This window comes from Hibiscus syriacus, unplaced genomic scaffold (assembly GCF_006381635.1).
Source record: "Hibiscus syriacus cultivar Baekdansim isolate YM2019G1 unplaced genomic scaffold, ASM638163v2 tig00110556_pilon, whole genome shotgun sequence".
NCBI classification, from domain to species: Eukaryota; Viridiplantae; Streptophyta; class Magnoliopsida; order Malvales; family Malvaceae; genus Hibiscus; species Hibiscus syriacus.
Window position 1 is genome coordinate 4,924,178 of NW_024062779.1, and position 16,394 is coordinate 4,940,571.

Sequence of the window (16,394 nt, forward strand, 5' to 3'; positions counted from 1 at the left end):
TATTGTATCAAGTAATATTTAAAAAATATATTAAATCTATCAAACAATTTATCAAATATAATATTTTTTATTGTAAAAAAATATAATATTTTCCCATCATTTATTGCTTTCAAATTTTTTGTCGAAGTTCAAATCTCATTATTTCCATTTTCCATTATATTCTTTTTTTTTCTGGCATTGGTCATACTATTAGTATATGTATTATTGTATATCTCTTAACACAAACGATGGTGTTAGCTTAGTGGCTCCACCCTGTATCTTTCATTTGCATGACTTAGGTTTGAGTTTGCCCAAGACCCAAATTTTACTTCTTTGTAACTTAATTTTCTTCTAATTAAGTGGTGACATGTGTCACCAATAACACATATCATGATCATGTGTTAACACATGTCAGATCCTGATTAAATGATTAATTTATTAAATTTTATTTAATTTAGGACCAAATTGATAGCATATATAAATAATTAGGTGGTGACATGTGTCACCAATGACACGTGTCATGATCATGTGCTAACACATGCCAGATCCTAATTAAATAATTAATTTATTAAATTTTATTTAATTTAGGACCAAATTGATTATATAAATAATAAAGACTGAATGTATAATAATGTCAATTCCTTTTAACTGCCACATCATCATTTTTATCAATTGGTAACGACTAGTGGCTTAGTTGAAACAGTTAAATAATTATGTTGTATGATTGATAAATTTAAAAGATCGATGACAAAAGTAAAAAGGGCTAGATAGTTAAGTTGTCAACCGAGTAGTTTACACTTTTATTTATACGTCAAAATAACATTTTATAAATTTAAAATTCGAATTATTTTCAAGCTCTTCTATATCCTAACTACTTTTTTTAATTAAAAAATTTCTTCAACAGATAAGAATTATACTATTATATTTATATAAAAATACGTATCACATGAAATAAGATGAAATTAAATAATAATAAATCTGACATAATTGAATTGAATTGAATTATTTTGGAATTTAGGGTTTAGAATGAAATTGAATTATTTTGGAAATTGGGGTTTAAAATGAAATTGAGGACTGTTTTGCAAGTTTTAAAAGTTGGGAGACCTAAATTCAAGCGTCTAAAAAGTTCAATAACCGTTTATATAATTTACCCTAATTTTCTAACGGTGGTTTAAGTTGGGGACCATATTGCAAACGGGATAAATGTTGGGGGACTGTATTACAAGTTTTAAAAGTTGGAGGACCTAAATGCAAGCTTCAGAAATGTTCAGTAACCATTACTATACTTTACCCTTTTTTAAAAAGTACTGACAGGGTCGGCGATGAGATTTAATTTTAGGGTCAACATATTATTTTGGTGTCATTAAATTATGGTCAAATTATTATTTTAAATATTATAAAATACTATTTACTATATTTATTAAATTATAATAAAATCATTATTATAATCTATAATAAAATGTAAAAATTTTATCATTTTAATACTTATTTTATTTGTAATAAATTTATAAATTTAATAACTATTTTATAATCTTTAAAAAATTAATAATTATATTATAATTTTTGAAATCTAATAATAAAAACATCATTCAATAACACATACCGTATCTTACTGTAACTTAAAAGTTTTTTTAAAAGGGTAAAGTATAGTAATGGTCACTGAACATTTCTGAAACTTGCATTTAGGTCCCCCAACATTTAAAACTTGCAATACAGTCCCCCAACATTTATTCCGTTTGCAATATGGTCCCCCAACTTAAACCACAATTAGAAAATTAGGATAAATTATATAAACGGTCATTGAACTTTTCAGTCACTTGAATTTCGGTCCCCCAACTTTTAAAACTTGCAAAACAGTCATCAATTTCATTCTAAACCCCAATTTCCAAAGTAATTCAATTTTATTCTAAACCCTAAATTCTAAAATACTTCAATTAAATTCTAAAATACTTCAATTTAAGGTAATATAGGCTTGAAGAAAGAGTTCAAGGCACAGACACAACGAATAAAAATATATTTATATAAATGTATATTTATATTTAGATGTATAAATAAAAAATATATTCATATATTAATGTATGAATCATTTATATTTTTTGAATATTTTATTTTTAATAAGAAATTAAAATTATTAATTATATTAGAAATACTCAACTTAAGATTATATATATAATCATGAATTATAAATATGAAAAATATAATTATTAAATCTAGTTTAAAAATATATAAATCTTAAATTTATTCTTTTAAAATATTGTATCAACTAATATTTAAAAAATATATTAAATCTATCAAACAATTTATCAAATATAATATTTTTTATTGTAAAAAATATAATATTTTCACATCATTTATTGCTTTCAAATTTTTTGCCGAAGTTCAAATCTCATTATTTCCATTTTACATTATATTCTTTTTTTTTCTGGCATTGGTCATACTATTAGTATATGTATTATTGTATATCTCTTAACACAAACGATGGTGTTAGCTTAGTGGCTCCACCCTATATCTTTCATTTGCGTGACTCAGGTTTGAGTTTGCCCAAGACCCAAATTTTACTTCTTTGTAACTTAATTTTCTTCTAATTAGGAGGTGACATGTGTCACCAATAACACATATCATGATCATGTGTTAACACATGTCAGATCCTGATTAAATGATTAATTTATTAAATTTTATTTAATTTAGGACCAAATTGATAGCATATATAAATAATTAGGTGGTAACACGTGTCACCAATGACACGTGTCATGATCATGTGCTAACACATGTCAGATCCTAATTAAATGATTAATTTATTAAATTTTATTTAATTTAGGACCAAATTGATTATATAAATAATAAAGACTGAATGTATAATAATGTCAATTCCTTTCAACTGCCACATCATCATTTTTATCAATTGGTAATGACTAGTGGCTTAGTTGAAACAGTTAAATAATTATGTGGTATGATTGATAAATTTAAAAGATCGATGACAAAAGTAAAAAGGGCTAGATAGTTAAGTTGTCAACCGAGTAGTTTACACTTTTATTTATACGTCAAAATAACATTTTATAAATTTAAAATTCGAATTATTTTCAACCTCTTTTATATCCTAACTACTTTTTTTAATTAAAAAATTTCTTCAACAGATAAGAATTATACTATTATATTTATATAAAAAATACGTATCACATGAAATAAGATGAAATTAAATAATAATAACTTTGACATAATTGAATTTAATTTAAGTATTTTGGAATTTAGGGTTTAGAATAAAATTGAATTACTTTGGAAATTGGGGTTTAGAATGAAATTGATGATTGTTTTGCAAGTTTTAAAAGTTGGGGGACCTAAATTCAAGTGACTGAAAAGTTCAATGACCATTTATATAATTTATCCTAATTTTCTAACTGTGGTTTAAGTTGGGGGACCATATTGCAAATGGAATAAATGTTGGGGGACTGTATTGCAAGTTTTAAATGTTGGGGGACCTAAATGCAAGCTTCTGAAATGTTCAGTGACCATTACTATACTTTACCCTTTTTAAAAATATTTCAATCTAAAAATTTACGTACACTTGCAAACTACATTACCCGAATCCAAATTAATAAGGAAAAATAAATTTCCCTTTTAACTATCAAAACTACTCTAAAGTTTTTTTTAAAATAATATGTATTTAATATTTAATTAGACATGACAGCATTATAAAACAAAAAAATATTAAAGATCTAAAATAAGAAGAAAACATCACTATTTCCATTCCTAAAGCTATATTTATGAGTCGAATTTATGCTTAAATTAAATAAAATAAGAAGAAAACAGATAAAAAAAATTAAGTGAAATATTATAATTTTACATATAAAAACAAATAAAATTTTATCTAAATTATAAAAAAAAGTATATTAAAGATCTTAAATAAACAGATAATGTTAAATTAATATATAATAGAAAAAAATAATAAAAATATGATGCATAACTAACATGTGATATAATTTTTTATTAAAAGCATCAAAATAATATATAATAACAAAGTTTTAGCACAATAATATGACAACGATATCTATTATATTTTAAGTTGATGTATTAAATACTAAAGCTTTTCGTGCACGTTTTCTGGTTTATTGAAATTGTTGCCTTTGAATATGTGAAGTGGTTGAATCGCACCATACATTATAATTTGACAATTTTAACAAAAAAATCACCCTAATAGTTAAATATTACTTATCAGACATCTTTTTTTAAAATATTATTAATCTAGCATTTTTTCTGACAAAGCGCGATTCATGAGTCACGCCTTCGTAAAATTTTGTATGAGCTGGCGCAACGAAAGAAAAGCGTGGATGATGAAGCGTGCCTTGGCGGGGTTCTATCCGAACTGAGGCCCATGAAATTTGAGACCGAACAACCACAGTCAATGACAATGGACGGTGATCGGAATGAAAATGATATGATGGCAAACATAGAAAAAATGAAGAAGAAAGAAAAAGGGTAAATTACACAATTCGTTACTGAACTTTACTCTCTCTCCTATTTTACTCACCGAACTTTCAATGTATGATTCGAAATGACGTAATTTTAGTGTATATTTGAGTTTTTCAAAACGACATCGTTTTGATGTTGTGCCACATCATAATGTCCTTAAATAGTTAACAACAGAGTGAACAAAATGGTTCAATTTGTAAAGTTCAGTGAGCAAAATAGAAAAATTGAATGTTGGGTGAGGAAAATAGGAGACATAATATAATTCATTGAGAAACAGTGTAATTTAACCCAACTTTTTTACGCACCAGTGGAAGTATAGATTAGATTTAGGTCGATAGATATTCCTACGAAAGACACCTTCCAAAAATTATTTCATAATTCTCTCTCTATATATATTTATATATATTAATTCTTATTCAATAAAACAAGAACCTAATTTTTAAAAAAATAGAGAAATATTATTACAATTATGCATAAATACACAAAAGATAATGATTCTATTTATTTTGAGTTGAGAATTTTTTTTACCCTAAAGTTGAACCCGATTCATGTCATCCCTAATTGCATTATAACTTGACTTCAAATTTGAACCGCAAATCCCAAAAAATATTATTTTCACATACCATAGAAAGGGACATAGAGAATATTTTGGTTCCACCAAATATTAAAAAAAATCAAGATAAAATGGGAAAGGGGAACCAAAGACTATTGTTAACATTTGAATTCTTCATAAGAAATATACACAAACACATACTAAATGTGAATCGAGCCAATATAGAAAGTATGATACATACATGGGCATGGTATCCATGTTTTAGATTTTGGTTTGTCAAACACTAATTTATTACTCCTCAATATGTCAATGGCTATTCGTTTCAGAAATATTGTTGTTGAAATATTACATATTTTAAGCTCTCTTTTTAATATTTGTCAATTGGCATTACTTTTTAGGGTTGAAACTTGAAAGGTATGTGTTTACTCATTTCCTTTCCAGAAAATGTTGTTCATATGATGAATATGTCTTATTCAGCATAATTTATTTGTTATTCAGAGAAATACTATGGGGTTGATCATGTTTATGGAAGTCAATATGGGTTCTTTTTTCAACAATAATTTGGGTTAGACTCAAATTGCATTCGAATATATTGTCATTTTTAGTCAAGATTTTTTAGTCAACAATAATTTGGGTTAGACTCAAATTGCATTCGAATATGGATTGTAATTATGTTCATAATGCAATAATGGGAGTTGTTGCTTCAGCATTAGCTTTTAGGGATCTTTTAACTCAAAGATTAAGATCTAGAAAACAAATAACCCGTGAATGTTATGTGAATCGATATTATGAAAGGGAAAATTATATCGATAGTATTTTATATCAAGGTGACCAGAAATGTATTGATATAATAAGGGTGCGACCAGTAGCTTTTTTTTTAGTTTGTGTGATATCCTTACTAGGAACAATTTGTTACAGTCTACAATACTGGTGAATGTTAGGGAACAAGTTCTCATATTTTTACACGTAATTGGTCATAATGTGAGGTTTAGAGTGATTGGATCAAGATATTATAGATTATTGGAGACAATTCAGCGTTACTTTAAGATTGTGTAGAGCAATTTTAAAATCATATAAACTAGTCATTAGATTACTTGATGAGTCAACTCCTCCTTAAATAAGAAACAATCCAAGGTTTTACGCATATTTTAAAGATTGTGTGAGAGCATTAGATGGAACTCATGTTCATGCAAATATTCCACTTCGCATTCAAGAAAAATTTCGTAGTCGTAAAGGGGGTACGACACAAAATGTACTAGCTATCATTACCTTTGATATGAAATTTTCTTATGTTCTAGCTGGTTGGGAAGGTAGTGCACATGATTCTCGTATTTTAACCGATGCACTTACATGTCCAAGAGGATTTAAGATTCTAGGAGTAATAATTTGCATTAATGATCATAATAATTCAATTAAACTCATAAGGTATTAAGTGATAGTCATATTTTGTCAATTTGTAGGCAAATATTATCTTGTCGATGCTGGATATGGCATTCGGAATGAAATTCTTTCTCCATATCGTGGTCTTTGATATCATTTAAAAGAATTTAGCGATCATCGTCTTGAAAATGCAAATGAACTCTTTAATCTTCGTCATTCATCACTACGAATCATTGTTGAGCGAGTCTTTGGGATTTTAAAGAAATGTTTTCGTGTGTTAGATGCTGAGCCATTTTGGGATTTTGAGACGCAAATAGATATAGTATTAGCTTGTTGTATCGTCCATAATCATATAATGGGAGTCGATCCTAATGATATAATTAATGAATGATTATACGAGGAAGTTGAGTCCAATTTGGCAATACCCAACTCTTACGCAGCGAGAAGAGAAAGAAGAAGCTAGAAAATGGGCTACTAAGAGAGATGAAATTACACAAGCTATGTGGACTGATTATATGGCTAGAAACATTACCTTGGTTTAGAACTATTTCATTGAATATTTATATATTATGTATGTTGAACAATGAAATTGGGATGTTCTTTAGTTTGTTGGATATTGAAAATATTATGGTATTTGACTTTTATCGTTTTTGGATATTGCACATTGTTTTGAAAGTGGGGAGGAAGATACTAGAAAATGCTTCATGTCATGCATCGGCTTCTATCCTTTCAGAAATCCTATTGTTACAGAATATCGAGTTAAGTTTTAACTGCCTTTCACCCGCCCCTAGATTTTAATTCGAAAAAGGGTAAAAGTTTAACAGTAGGAGTGTTTCATATGATAGTATGAACAATTAATTTCTGACTATTTTTTAATCAAACTAATAGTAAGATGTAAAAAATGCACTCGGTCAAAAATGAGTGGCCAATTGGTCCATCCAAGGAGTAAATTTGAACTATATTTCAAACGAAAGAGGCATCCAGATCCTTTCGGTGAGTAAATATAGCAAAGGATAAAATTATGAAACTGCATACCAACTCATCGTCATCTGGGTTATCTCCTCTTTCATGATTCTCACGAAGGATTCTATTTTCTTCCTCCAGCTGAGCGCATCTCTCCTTTGCAAAAGCTATTACATGAAAAATTAAAATATTTAAAAAAAAGATCTATACGACTTATTTCAAATCTATAAACAACCTGTCTTTCTCATGATGAGTACTATTTAATTTGATATTGTTCTTGCTCTTACATATATATATGCCACTGAGCTAATGACGACAGCTATAAAAAAGTTTCAAGACATCAATAACAGAGGGTTACATAAAATATAAGAAAGAAAAACAATCTTATATCATGCTCAAACCATTGTTACTTTTATATTGCTAAAAAATCTGAAATCAGGCTTCTTGAGCTAGAAAACCACAGATAACAGGCACTGCTCACAGCAAAATAAATCCATCATATGAACCAGTGACACAAAGCGGCCACCTTACGTCGCGAGATGCCTTCAATTGAATTTCCAGATCAGCCTGCGAGGATGTTCGTGCTTGGTGCAGCATTTGTGGTTGTTTAGCCGTGTGATTTGGTGCCATAGAACCACTAGGCTTCTTCCTGATATGCTTGCGGGTTTCCTGAATGATGCCTGCCGTCCGATTCTCCACAATCGTAAGACCTACCTGAATGCAATCAAAGAAGAATGAATAATTATAGGGTTGTAAACAATTTCAAGAAGTACAAGAGAGACATGATAGTTGTATGATGAATAGATTGGCATGTGGTAAACGTTTGGCTACCAAAAAAATATAAGTTGTATGAAGTAGTTTGAATAAATCAAAAGTGTCCATCTTTTCTCTTTCCACTTTCTAATTATGAACAAACAGTTCATAAAATCAAGCTAGCTGATACCAGGAACATTTATATATTTATTACCAACAAAAAGGTAAGGGATTTATGAACTGGCCTCGACAGATTTACCAATTTAATTTATGGATGAGGCAATTGCACCTAGGCCCTTCTGCAAAGTGGGATTGTCTGTTTTGTGATGATTGTCATGAGTCTGGTATACATTACGGTACTGCGGGTAGCAGAGAGTTAACGAGTAAAGAAGCATTTCCATCTATTCTTGCACACTTAAACAAGTGATTCTATCAAGAAAAAGAAAAAAAAAATGCAAAGCAAGGTAGCCGCAAGAACCTGGAATTGAAAAGGAAATAAAGTGTATCATGATTCATGAAGCAAGATACTCTCATTGTATTATATTCAAGAAAAGACAAAGGTTCTAAATAGCTAAGGAATAAAATAATAATAAATTAAATATGTTTTTTTATAGTTCCTAATAAAATAATAAATCTAGCCTTAAACTATAATGCAAATTCTAACTTTAAATTATGTTACAGATAATCAATAAAAGTATCAAAAATTCGTAATATTTACAAATCTCGTATTAATTCCATATAAAAATTTATGCATGCTTCACTAAAATGAACTTATCTTGAGTTTCCGACATCGGAGTGACGCGTTTCAAGTACCGTTAAAAAGCTAAGAGACAATCGATCGTATCTCCAAAGGCATGTCGACCAAATAAAACATGGATACTATTTAAAAAGTTGTCGCAAGTTTATTGTTGTTCTGATATTCTTTTTCAAATGCTTTGTTGTGTGGGTCAATTGGAAGCGTTGGCCCATATTCTTTTGATGTGAACCTTGTGGTGCATGTATCATTCATGTCCAACAAAGTTAATCTCTAATTTTTAATTTTAAAATTCTAAAAGTATATATATATATATATATATATAAATAGAAAAAATAGAAAGCTTTTGGGATAAATTAGATATAAAGTCATTGGTCAAGAACCTATTTGATGCTTAGTGATCAATTTGTTACTTTTGAAACTTTAGTGAGAAAATAAAAACTTACTCAAATAATAGTGACGATTTGTTTAGTTTACTCTTTTTAATTTTATAAATTCATTATACCGTGCCTGCAATCCGTTAAAGGTCTAACAAAAGTTTACTTCCAGTGATTATATCTTCACTAAATAAAAACAAAAGTGACAAAATATTATATATTTTAAATTTAATAAGAAAAAATATATAAAACTTAAACAAAAACGATTAATTTTATAGTTTACCCAAAATCAAATGTAATAACTCAACACCTGGAAGTACTTCCAAGCAAGGTTGACCAGAATGGTTAAACCACAATTTCTGACAAAACAAGGGAATGTATAACTTTTATATGAGCCTCCCAGTCCACTAAAATTTTGTTCACGTAAACCCTACCCAACTCGAGATCTTGTCATTTTGTTTGTGAGATACGAATATCAGGTTAAAAAAAACAAACAAGATCAAATGAAAATCACAAACAGTATTCTTATTTTTAAATAATTCTTGACTACAAGATCAAATCAGACACAGTGTGTTCATGTCGAAGAAAAAATCTCAATATTTTAACGACAAAAATTAAGATTTAAGATGTCATAACAACTCAGCCAAACGTTAGCATAGATCGTACTGATCTTTCTTTTCCAAAACTAAACGCGTGTGAATGTGATTTCAGAAAAAGAAAAAAGAGGACTGAATTCCTTAATTGATTAGATAACATGAAATGATGTGGCTTAGTTTTCAGGCACAGAGACTGATGGAATGCCTCGAATTGGGTCCCAGCGTAGACTGTTTGCGTGGACGGATTTGGAGGCAACACAGTGTGTTTATATTAATGAATCATTTACTGCAGCATCTATCGTCACACACCGATCAATCTCTGTTCCCCACTGCATTTATCTGTAGTAATTAGTTAATTTGCATAGATCATTAACACTTGCGCTGAAAATTAGGCACAAGATTAATTTAGGTTCGTTGTAATGTATCAAGCTGAAAACATTTTCCGGGGTTTATTCAGTAGAATATGTCGACAACATTTTAATGGAGAGAGCGTGCCTAACGTGGCGTTTTGTAGCAGTTTATGTAGAGAGAAAACGTCGTCGTTTGCTGAATAAAGTTGCATGCTTGGTTTTGGATGCATTTTTCATGGATGGTGGGGCTTTCCTTCTTCTGACAAGGTAAAACTGTAACCAGATTCAATGTTATATGACTTGGGAAATTATTAATATTCATAACATACATATATGTTTGAGTTGAATTAAAAAAACACAATATATTATCTTATTTAAACGACGGATTTACAATTCAACAAATATTTTTCTGATATATTCATGTATAATCTCAAATTAGTATAAAATATTACGTATATATAGTATAGTAACTACCAACATATAATGTATGGTTAGATACATAATATAATATATAGAATTGTTTGTTTGGTACAACAATTTCGAGCCGCGCCTAACATTTGGTGGGAGTCATATCTCATATATATGGAAAACATGAGAGTAGGGAATTCTAAATAAATGAACATTATGTGATCGAGATGTGTGGGAATGAATAGCAAATCCCAGCATCTTCCTTACATCATTATCTAGCTAAAAATCTAGATCAAAAGGAAGAGCAAACTCTACGCACGTACAGACATAGACGTATACAGGTAATTAACAATAATAGGTCAGGATAAAACGATATATATATATATATATATATATATATATATATATATATATTACATCCACAAATGAAGAGCCCCCACAGGGTCAAAGCGACTGTCAATGCCAAAATGAAGAACCCCCATGAAATCAGCCCCACTTTAGTTGTCTTTGTTTTTTTTTTCTAATTCTCTAGTTTGAATCTTTTAAATCATCTCATCATTTTATGAGAGAAAAATTATATTTCAAGTTTCAGTGGTGAGACAAAAATACAAATATTGTGCCCTTGAAATTAATTTGAATAAGGTGAAGGATTCGCTAGTTAACATTCAAGGAAATTTATAGATAAGATCAAGTAAGAGATCAGATTTATGTATGAGAAAATACTACTATATATTTCACTAAACATAATTTAATACTTTCAAATTTTATTGAGAAAGGTCATTACGGTAAATTTAGCCTAATATCGTAGGCGGGTTAATTATTTAGCTCAGTGCGACAGAAAGAAATTTATTTAGGAATCTACGGTGTTTATTATAGTTACTTGAAACTCGTCACGTCGAAGTGACGTATTCTCATAAAAAATATTTTTTATTCAATTTTTTATCCCAATGTGATAAAAATTAATGAAAAAATATGTTTTATTAAAACTCATCACCTCAACGTCTCGAGTTTTTTAAAATTATAATAAATGCTATAGATCACAAAATAAACTTCTATACGTGATATTGAACTAATTAATAAAACTGTTTACATCATTGGGACAAAAAACAGATCACTACTCGTAAAGACCAACGGCATCCAAGAAGACCGGGCTGAAGACAAATCGGCAAACGGCCCGGACTGTCTTTTTTTTCTAATCATAGCCAATAGGCACCGGACAAAATTTACACTTTACGTGTCCAACTGCAACCATATTACCATTTTCAAAAGTAGATTATAGATAGGAGCATCGAATATCACAAGCGAGAAGAAGTAAACATCGTTTTCATGTACGTTTCATGTCGAACATCATCAAATAAGTTAAACAACAAATGGCGTGCAAAACTCTTATTAATCAAAGCAATCAACTCAACCGATACAAGCAGTATGAAAATTTACAAAGCTGGCTAGCTTGTCATGTATATGTGTATTGATTTATAAAATATATTAGCTTCTTTGTGCCCCCTATGATCTCAGTGAGTTGTAAAACTTTCGGGTACGAGCATAAAGGATTAAGGCGAGAAAGGTCCCGATCAAACAAACTGTACCCCATAAAACGAAGGTCTTCCTATAGCATTCCATGCCAAAGCATTTCCCACCTTCATTTCCTTCCGTATGATAAACAATGGCAGCGAGGTAACCGAAGAGGAAGGATCCAATTGGGATGTTGGTCACCACAACGTTATGGTTGATGCCGAAATATTTCGTCCCGAATAGCTCGGTCGTTATGGATACGGATATGGAAGTAATTGCACCGGTGCAAACTCCTATGATGGCGGTGCTGATGTACAGCCATAGCTCGCTCCTGTCGTTGACAAGTAGTAAGAAAAAAGCTCCTCCTGTTGGCGCCATTAATGCCACCACAAATGCAGTTCTTGATAACATGTATTTGCTCCTGAAATTTCAAATTTTAATTAATATGAATAATTTCAATGCACGATCATCAACTTTCAACTGATTCTCATTCGATTGCTTTTAAAACCTATTAAAAGGACCCCATATTGCCTTCAATGTAATGTGATCATAAACTGTGCGACGTTTGACTGTACAGAAGATCAAAGGAAGTTATTAATTGGTCTTACCTTGAGAAAAAGTAATCGAAGATAGATGGTACTAGACGGCCAAAGAAACCGAAGGAAGAAGATAATGAAACGAGAGCAGAAGCCGTGCATCCGCGAGATTCGGCTATTTGCCCCAAGTTGTTTAAGAACACCAAGCCGAGTGTAACGCCGAAAAGATAAACAAAGAAATACAACCAAAAGTTCAGTCTCCTTAACATCACCTTCACATCGATCTCCTCCATCACACTGATTATTTCATTTGTTTCACGTACGCTATCATCTCCGATACTACTTCCGGTTAGCTCTCCACTAATTTCTACACTGAAAGAACTGATGCTTTCTCTAATCTCTTTCACCCAACTCTCCATATTGTCCAAGGATGCATTATTAATCTCCTCTATGTAAACCTTTTCCTCTGGTTTTAATCTGTTCAATATTCTGGCTGGTACGAGTTGTTTTAGTCCTAGACCTATGGGAATTAGAAGTGGGGCTAATAGCAACGCTGCCATACCAACTGCATTAGTTAAAGGTGATAATAACCTGGATGATGCTGATCCCAAACTGCCCACTACAGCAAAGGCTCCTGTGGCTGTTGTTATGACAAGAATCGATATGAACGCTGCCTTGGCCCTCTTTGTTTCAACAACATTAATAACTATAGCTACTGGTGCAGATATGACACTTATGGTGAAAGGTAAGACAGAGCTGAGAATAAGATAGGCTTTGGCTCTCTGCATGGCTGAAGAAGGGAAGACAACTTCCACAATATCTGTGTAGATTTTTGCACTTAATCCCTGATAGCTACCGGTCAAACCTATGGCGAGTTGACGGTCGAGGGGAAAATTTCTGATTGTAACGATGTAGCAAACAGTATTGATCCAACAGATGCTATTTCCTGCCAGAACAGTGAGGAAGAAAATGGCACCGTATGACAAGTTGGAGACACGGCCTATGACGAAGAGATATTGCACTCCGTAACCGATCAACCCGAGAGCGGAACCGATGATGAGGACGAGCCACATGGGCAAGTAGTTGGCCGCTATGCCTGATAGCCATCCGAACAGCTTACCGGCGTCAGAGGCAAAGGCAAGGTTATTGAGCTGGATTTGTGAGATGGAGAGGAGATGCTTCAGTTGGGATGAGTAAGCTGGGAAATTGGTGTTGGTTCCACCAATGGATTGAAGCCAAATCATGGCAACTAGGCTAAGCATTTGAAGAAAATTTATCGCCATGGCCAAACCCAAAGGCAAAGGGAGATTTAGGAATGTACAAAATAAGTGATCACTTGGGTTTGTTCCTGTAGCGGTACGAATGGAATATTTAAAGGAGGATATGGAATCAGTGCATTGGCGGTGGAGAATGACACAAGATGTTACATTTTCGGAAAAAAATTAATGATTATTAAAGTTTGATTTGAATTTTATGTGACACAATTTAATTTAAAAATAATAAATATAGTTTAACTGAAAATTAAAAAAGAAATCTTTATTAAAAAATTTTTATAATTTTTTTACTTTATTTAATTTCCTTTATTAACAAATATCTATCACTATAAATAAATATTAAGGGTAATAGTTAGATATTAAGTTTTTCTTTCCCTCCATTTTATATTTCTTTCTTGATATTTAGTGGTGGATCAAAAAAATATTTTTGAAGTGGACACACACGTATTAATTATTAAAAATTTCGTATAAGGTGGGCATAAATAAATTTTAAGATGAACACCAACGTAAAACGGACAATTAATATAAAGAAATTCGGATATCATGTTGGGCATGTCCCACCCTGACTAGGATTTGCATATGTCACTGTTCACATTAGTAAATTTTTTCTCTTCCACATGTGATCTTTATTTTTGGATTTTTCACGTAAATATTGATGTTCTTTATTTTTGTTTTCCTTTTTAGTCGTTTTTATTAGTTGAAAAACAACACTCCAAAGTACGATTGCCTTGTCAACTACAAAAGCAGAGTACATGGAGATCACTTAAGCTTGTAAAGAAGCGACTTGATTGCAGGAACTCTTTGGTGAAGTTAATGAAGGCCTTCAAATTAGTATGGTGTTCTGTGATAGTCGTAGTGGTATATTCTTAATGAAATATCAAATGTTTCATGAGCGGACATAACATATTGATATTTGTTATCACTTTGTGTGTGATGTGATTATTTGAGGTGACATTGTTATGAGCAAAGTTAGCACTCAAGATAATCCTGCTGACATGATTATCAAATTGCTCCCTATAATCAAGTTTGAGCATTGGTTGGACTTGATCGATGTTCATTACTGAAGATTACCTCTTGGAGGGTATTTGTGGAAGAGAAAAAGAACTTGTCAATTGAAGTGAATAATTGTTTTCGTTGTGTCTCATCGAATTTAAGTGTTTTGTCTCGAATCTTTCGTACTTTTAGAATTCGTGTTAAGGTAAAATTTTATTAAAGTTTAACTCGAATTCAAAGTTGCACAATTTAATTGGAAAAATAATAAACCTAGCTTGATTAAAACTATAGAACTTTGTTAAGTAGATTTTATAAAATAATTTTTTACTTTATTTAGTTTCCTTTGTAATCAAGTATCTATCAATATAAATAAATATTAATGGTAATGATTAAAAATTAGGTTTTTCTTTCTCTCTATTTGTATTTTTCTTCTTTCATATATGAGTAAATTTTTTTCTATTGCATGTAGGGTTTTTTTCCGATGATATTTATTTATTTATCGATAATCGATGTTCGGATATTATGTTCCTCTCCTAATTTTATATAAATTAAGGGTGGATGAAATGAAAGGAAGTTAGGTGAGGTAAAAATGTATATTCGAGAGTTTCAATGGTGACATCATTCATGCATGGGGGATGAGATGTGCGGACCAAAATTAATGTGCAGAGGCCAGATGATTAATTCGAAACCATCGAAAACCACATTATCTGTTTGATTGGGCCCACTTTTTCAGCAGGAGATCTTTTTAGATGGCCTCGATTAATTAAACAATTAATGTGATCTTTGAACTTGAGGTTAAACAAACGGGAGAGGAGAATCTTGGCGGCCATTCGATAACAGCAAACAGCGGGTGGCGATGGATTATTTCATTATCAGCTTTAGCTTCAGCTAGATGTTTTGAAGATGAGGGCCTGAAATATGTGACTTGGTAGAGAGAGGATGCCCCGTCCAAACCTCAGCCTCAAGGGATGAAATCACCTCCTAAATCATGCTTGCGAGTTGCGCCCACCTATTGAAGTTGGGGGGTCTTTAATTTCGATTGGCAAAACTTCTAATCTGCCCCGTATAGTTACTCAAGTGGGAAAGCACACCCCCAGTCCCCGACAAGGGCAGGACAGGTACCCACAGGGAGACCCAAATTCTCGGACTAATTAACGTCCCACAGTCCAGAATTCCTAGTGTTTTTTTTATGTTACAACAAGAATGCCCAATTTTGGATACCTTGTATATGCATTTCTGTGTTTGTTTATGTTTTCATGCAAATTTTGTTTATCAAGTCTGAACGCACATGCTTAATGAAGTTGACAGTCTCTTACTTTGTGAGGCAGATATTGCTAATAAGTTTTTCTTGATTTCATCATTGCGTAGCAGCCGTTTGCACTTAGACACGACAAATTTGATGGTAACAGCCTGCTGCTGAAATAGAAATACTTAAAGTCTAAAAAAGCAATTCCTTGAAGACAAAATATGCATAGAATCGACAACACATTGGAGTTCTA

At 31.2% G+C, this 16,394-nt stretch overlaps 1 protein-coding gene and 1 pseudogene across 1 annotated transcript; both read right to left on the bottom strand.

Moving 5' to 3' along the window:
• Positions 1-7,159: 7,159 nt before the first annotated feature.
• Positions 7,160-8,496, bottom strand: LOC120131529 (annotated as a pseudogene).
• A 3,584-nt stretch (positions 8,497-12,080) lies between these two features.
• Positions 12,081-13,951, bottom strand: LOC120131309 (protein NUCLEAR FUSION DEFECTIVE 4-like). Its single transcript, XM_039148322.1, has 2 exons — positions 12,701-13,951; positions 12,081-12,513 (listed from the first exon to the last, which is right to left on the bottom strand). Exons 1-2 carry the CDS (start codon positions 13,909-13,911, stop codon positions 12,084-12,086), a joined length of 1,641 nt encoding a protein of 546 aa, XP_039004253.1. The 5' UTR covers positions 13,912-13,951; the 3' UTR covers positions 12,081-12,083.
• Positions 13,952-16,394: the final 2,443 nt, after the last annotated feature.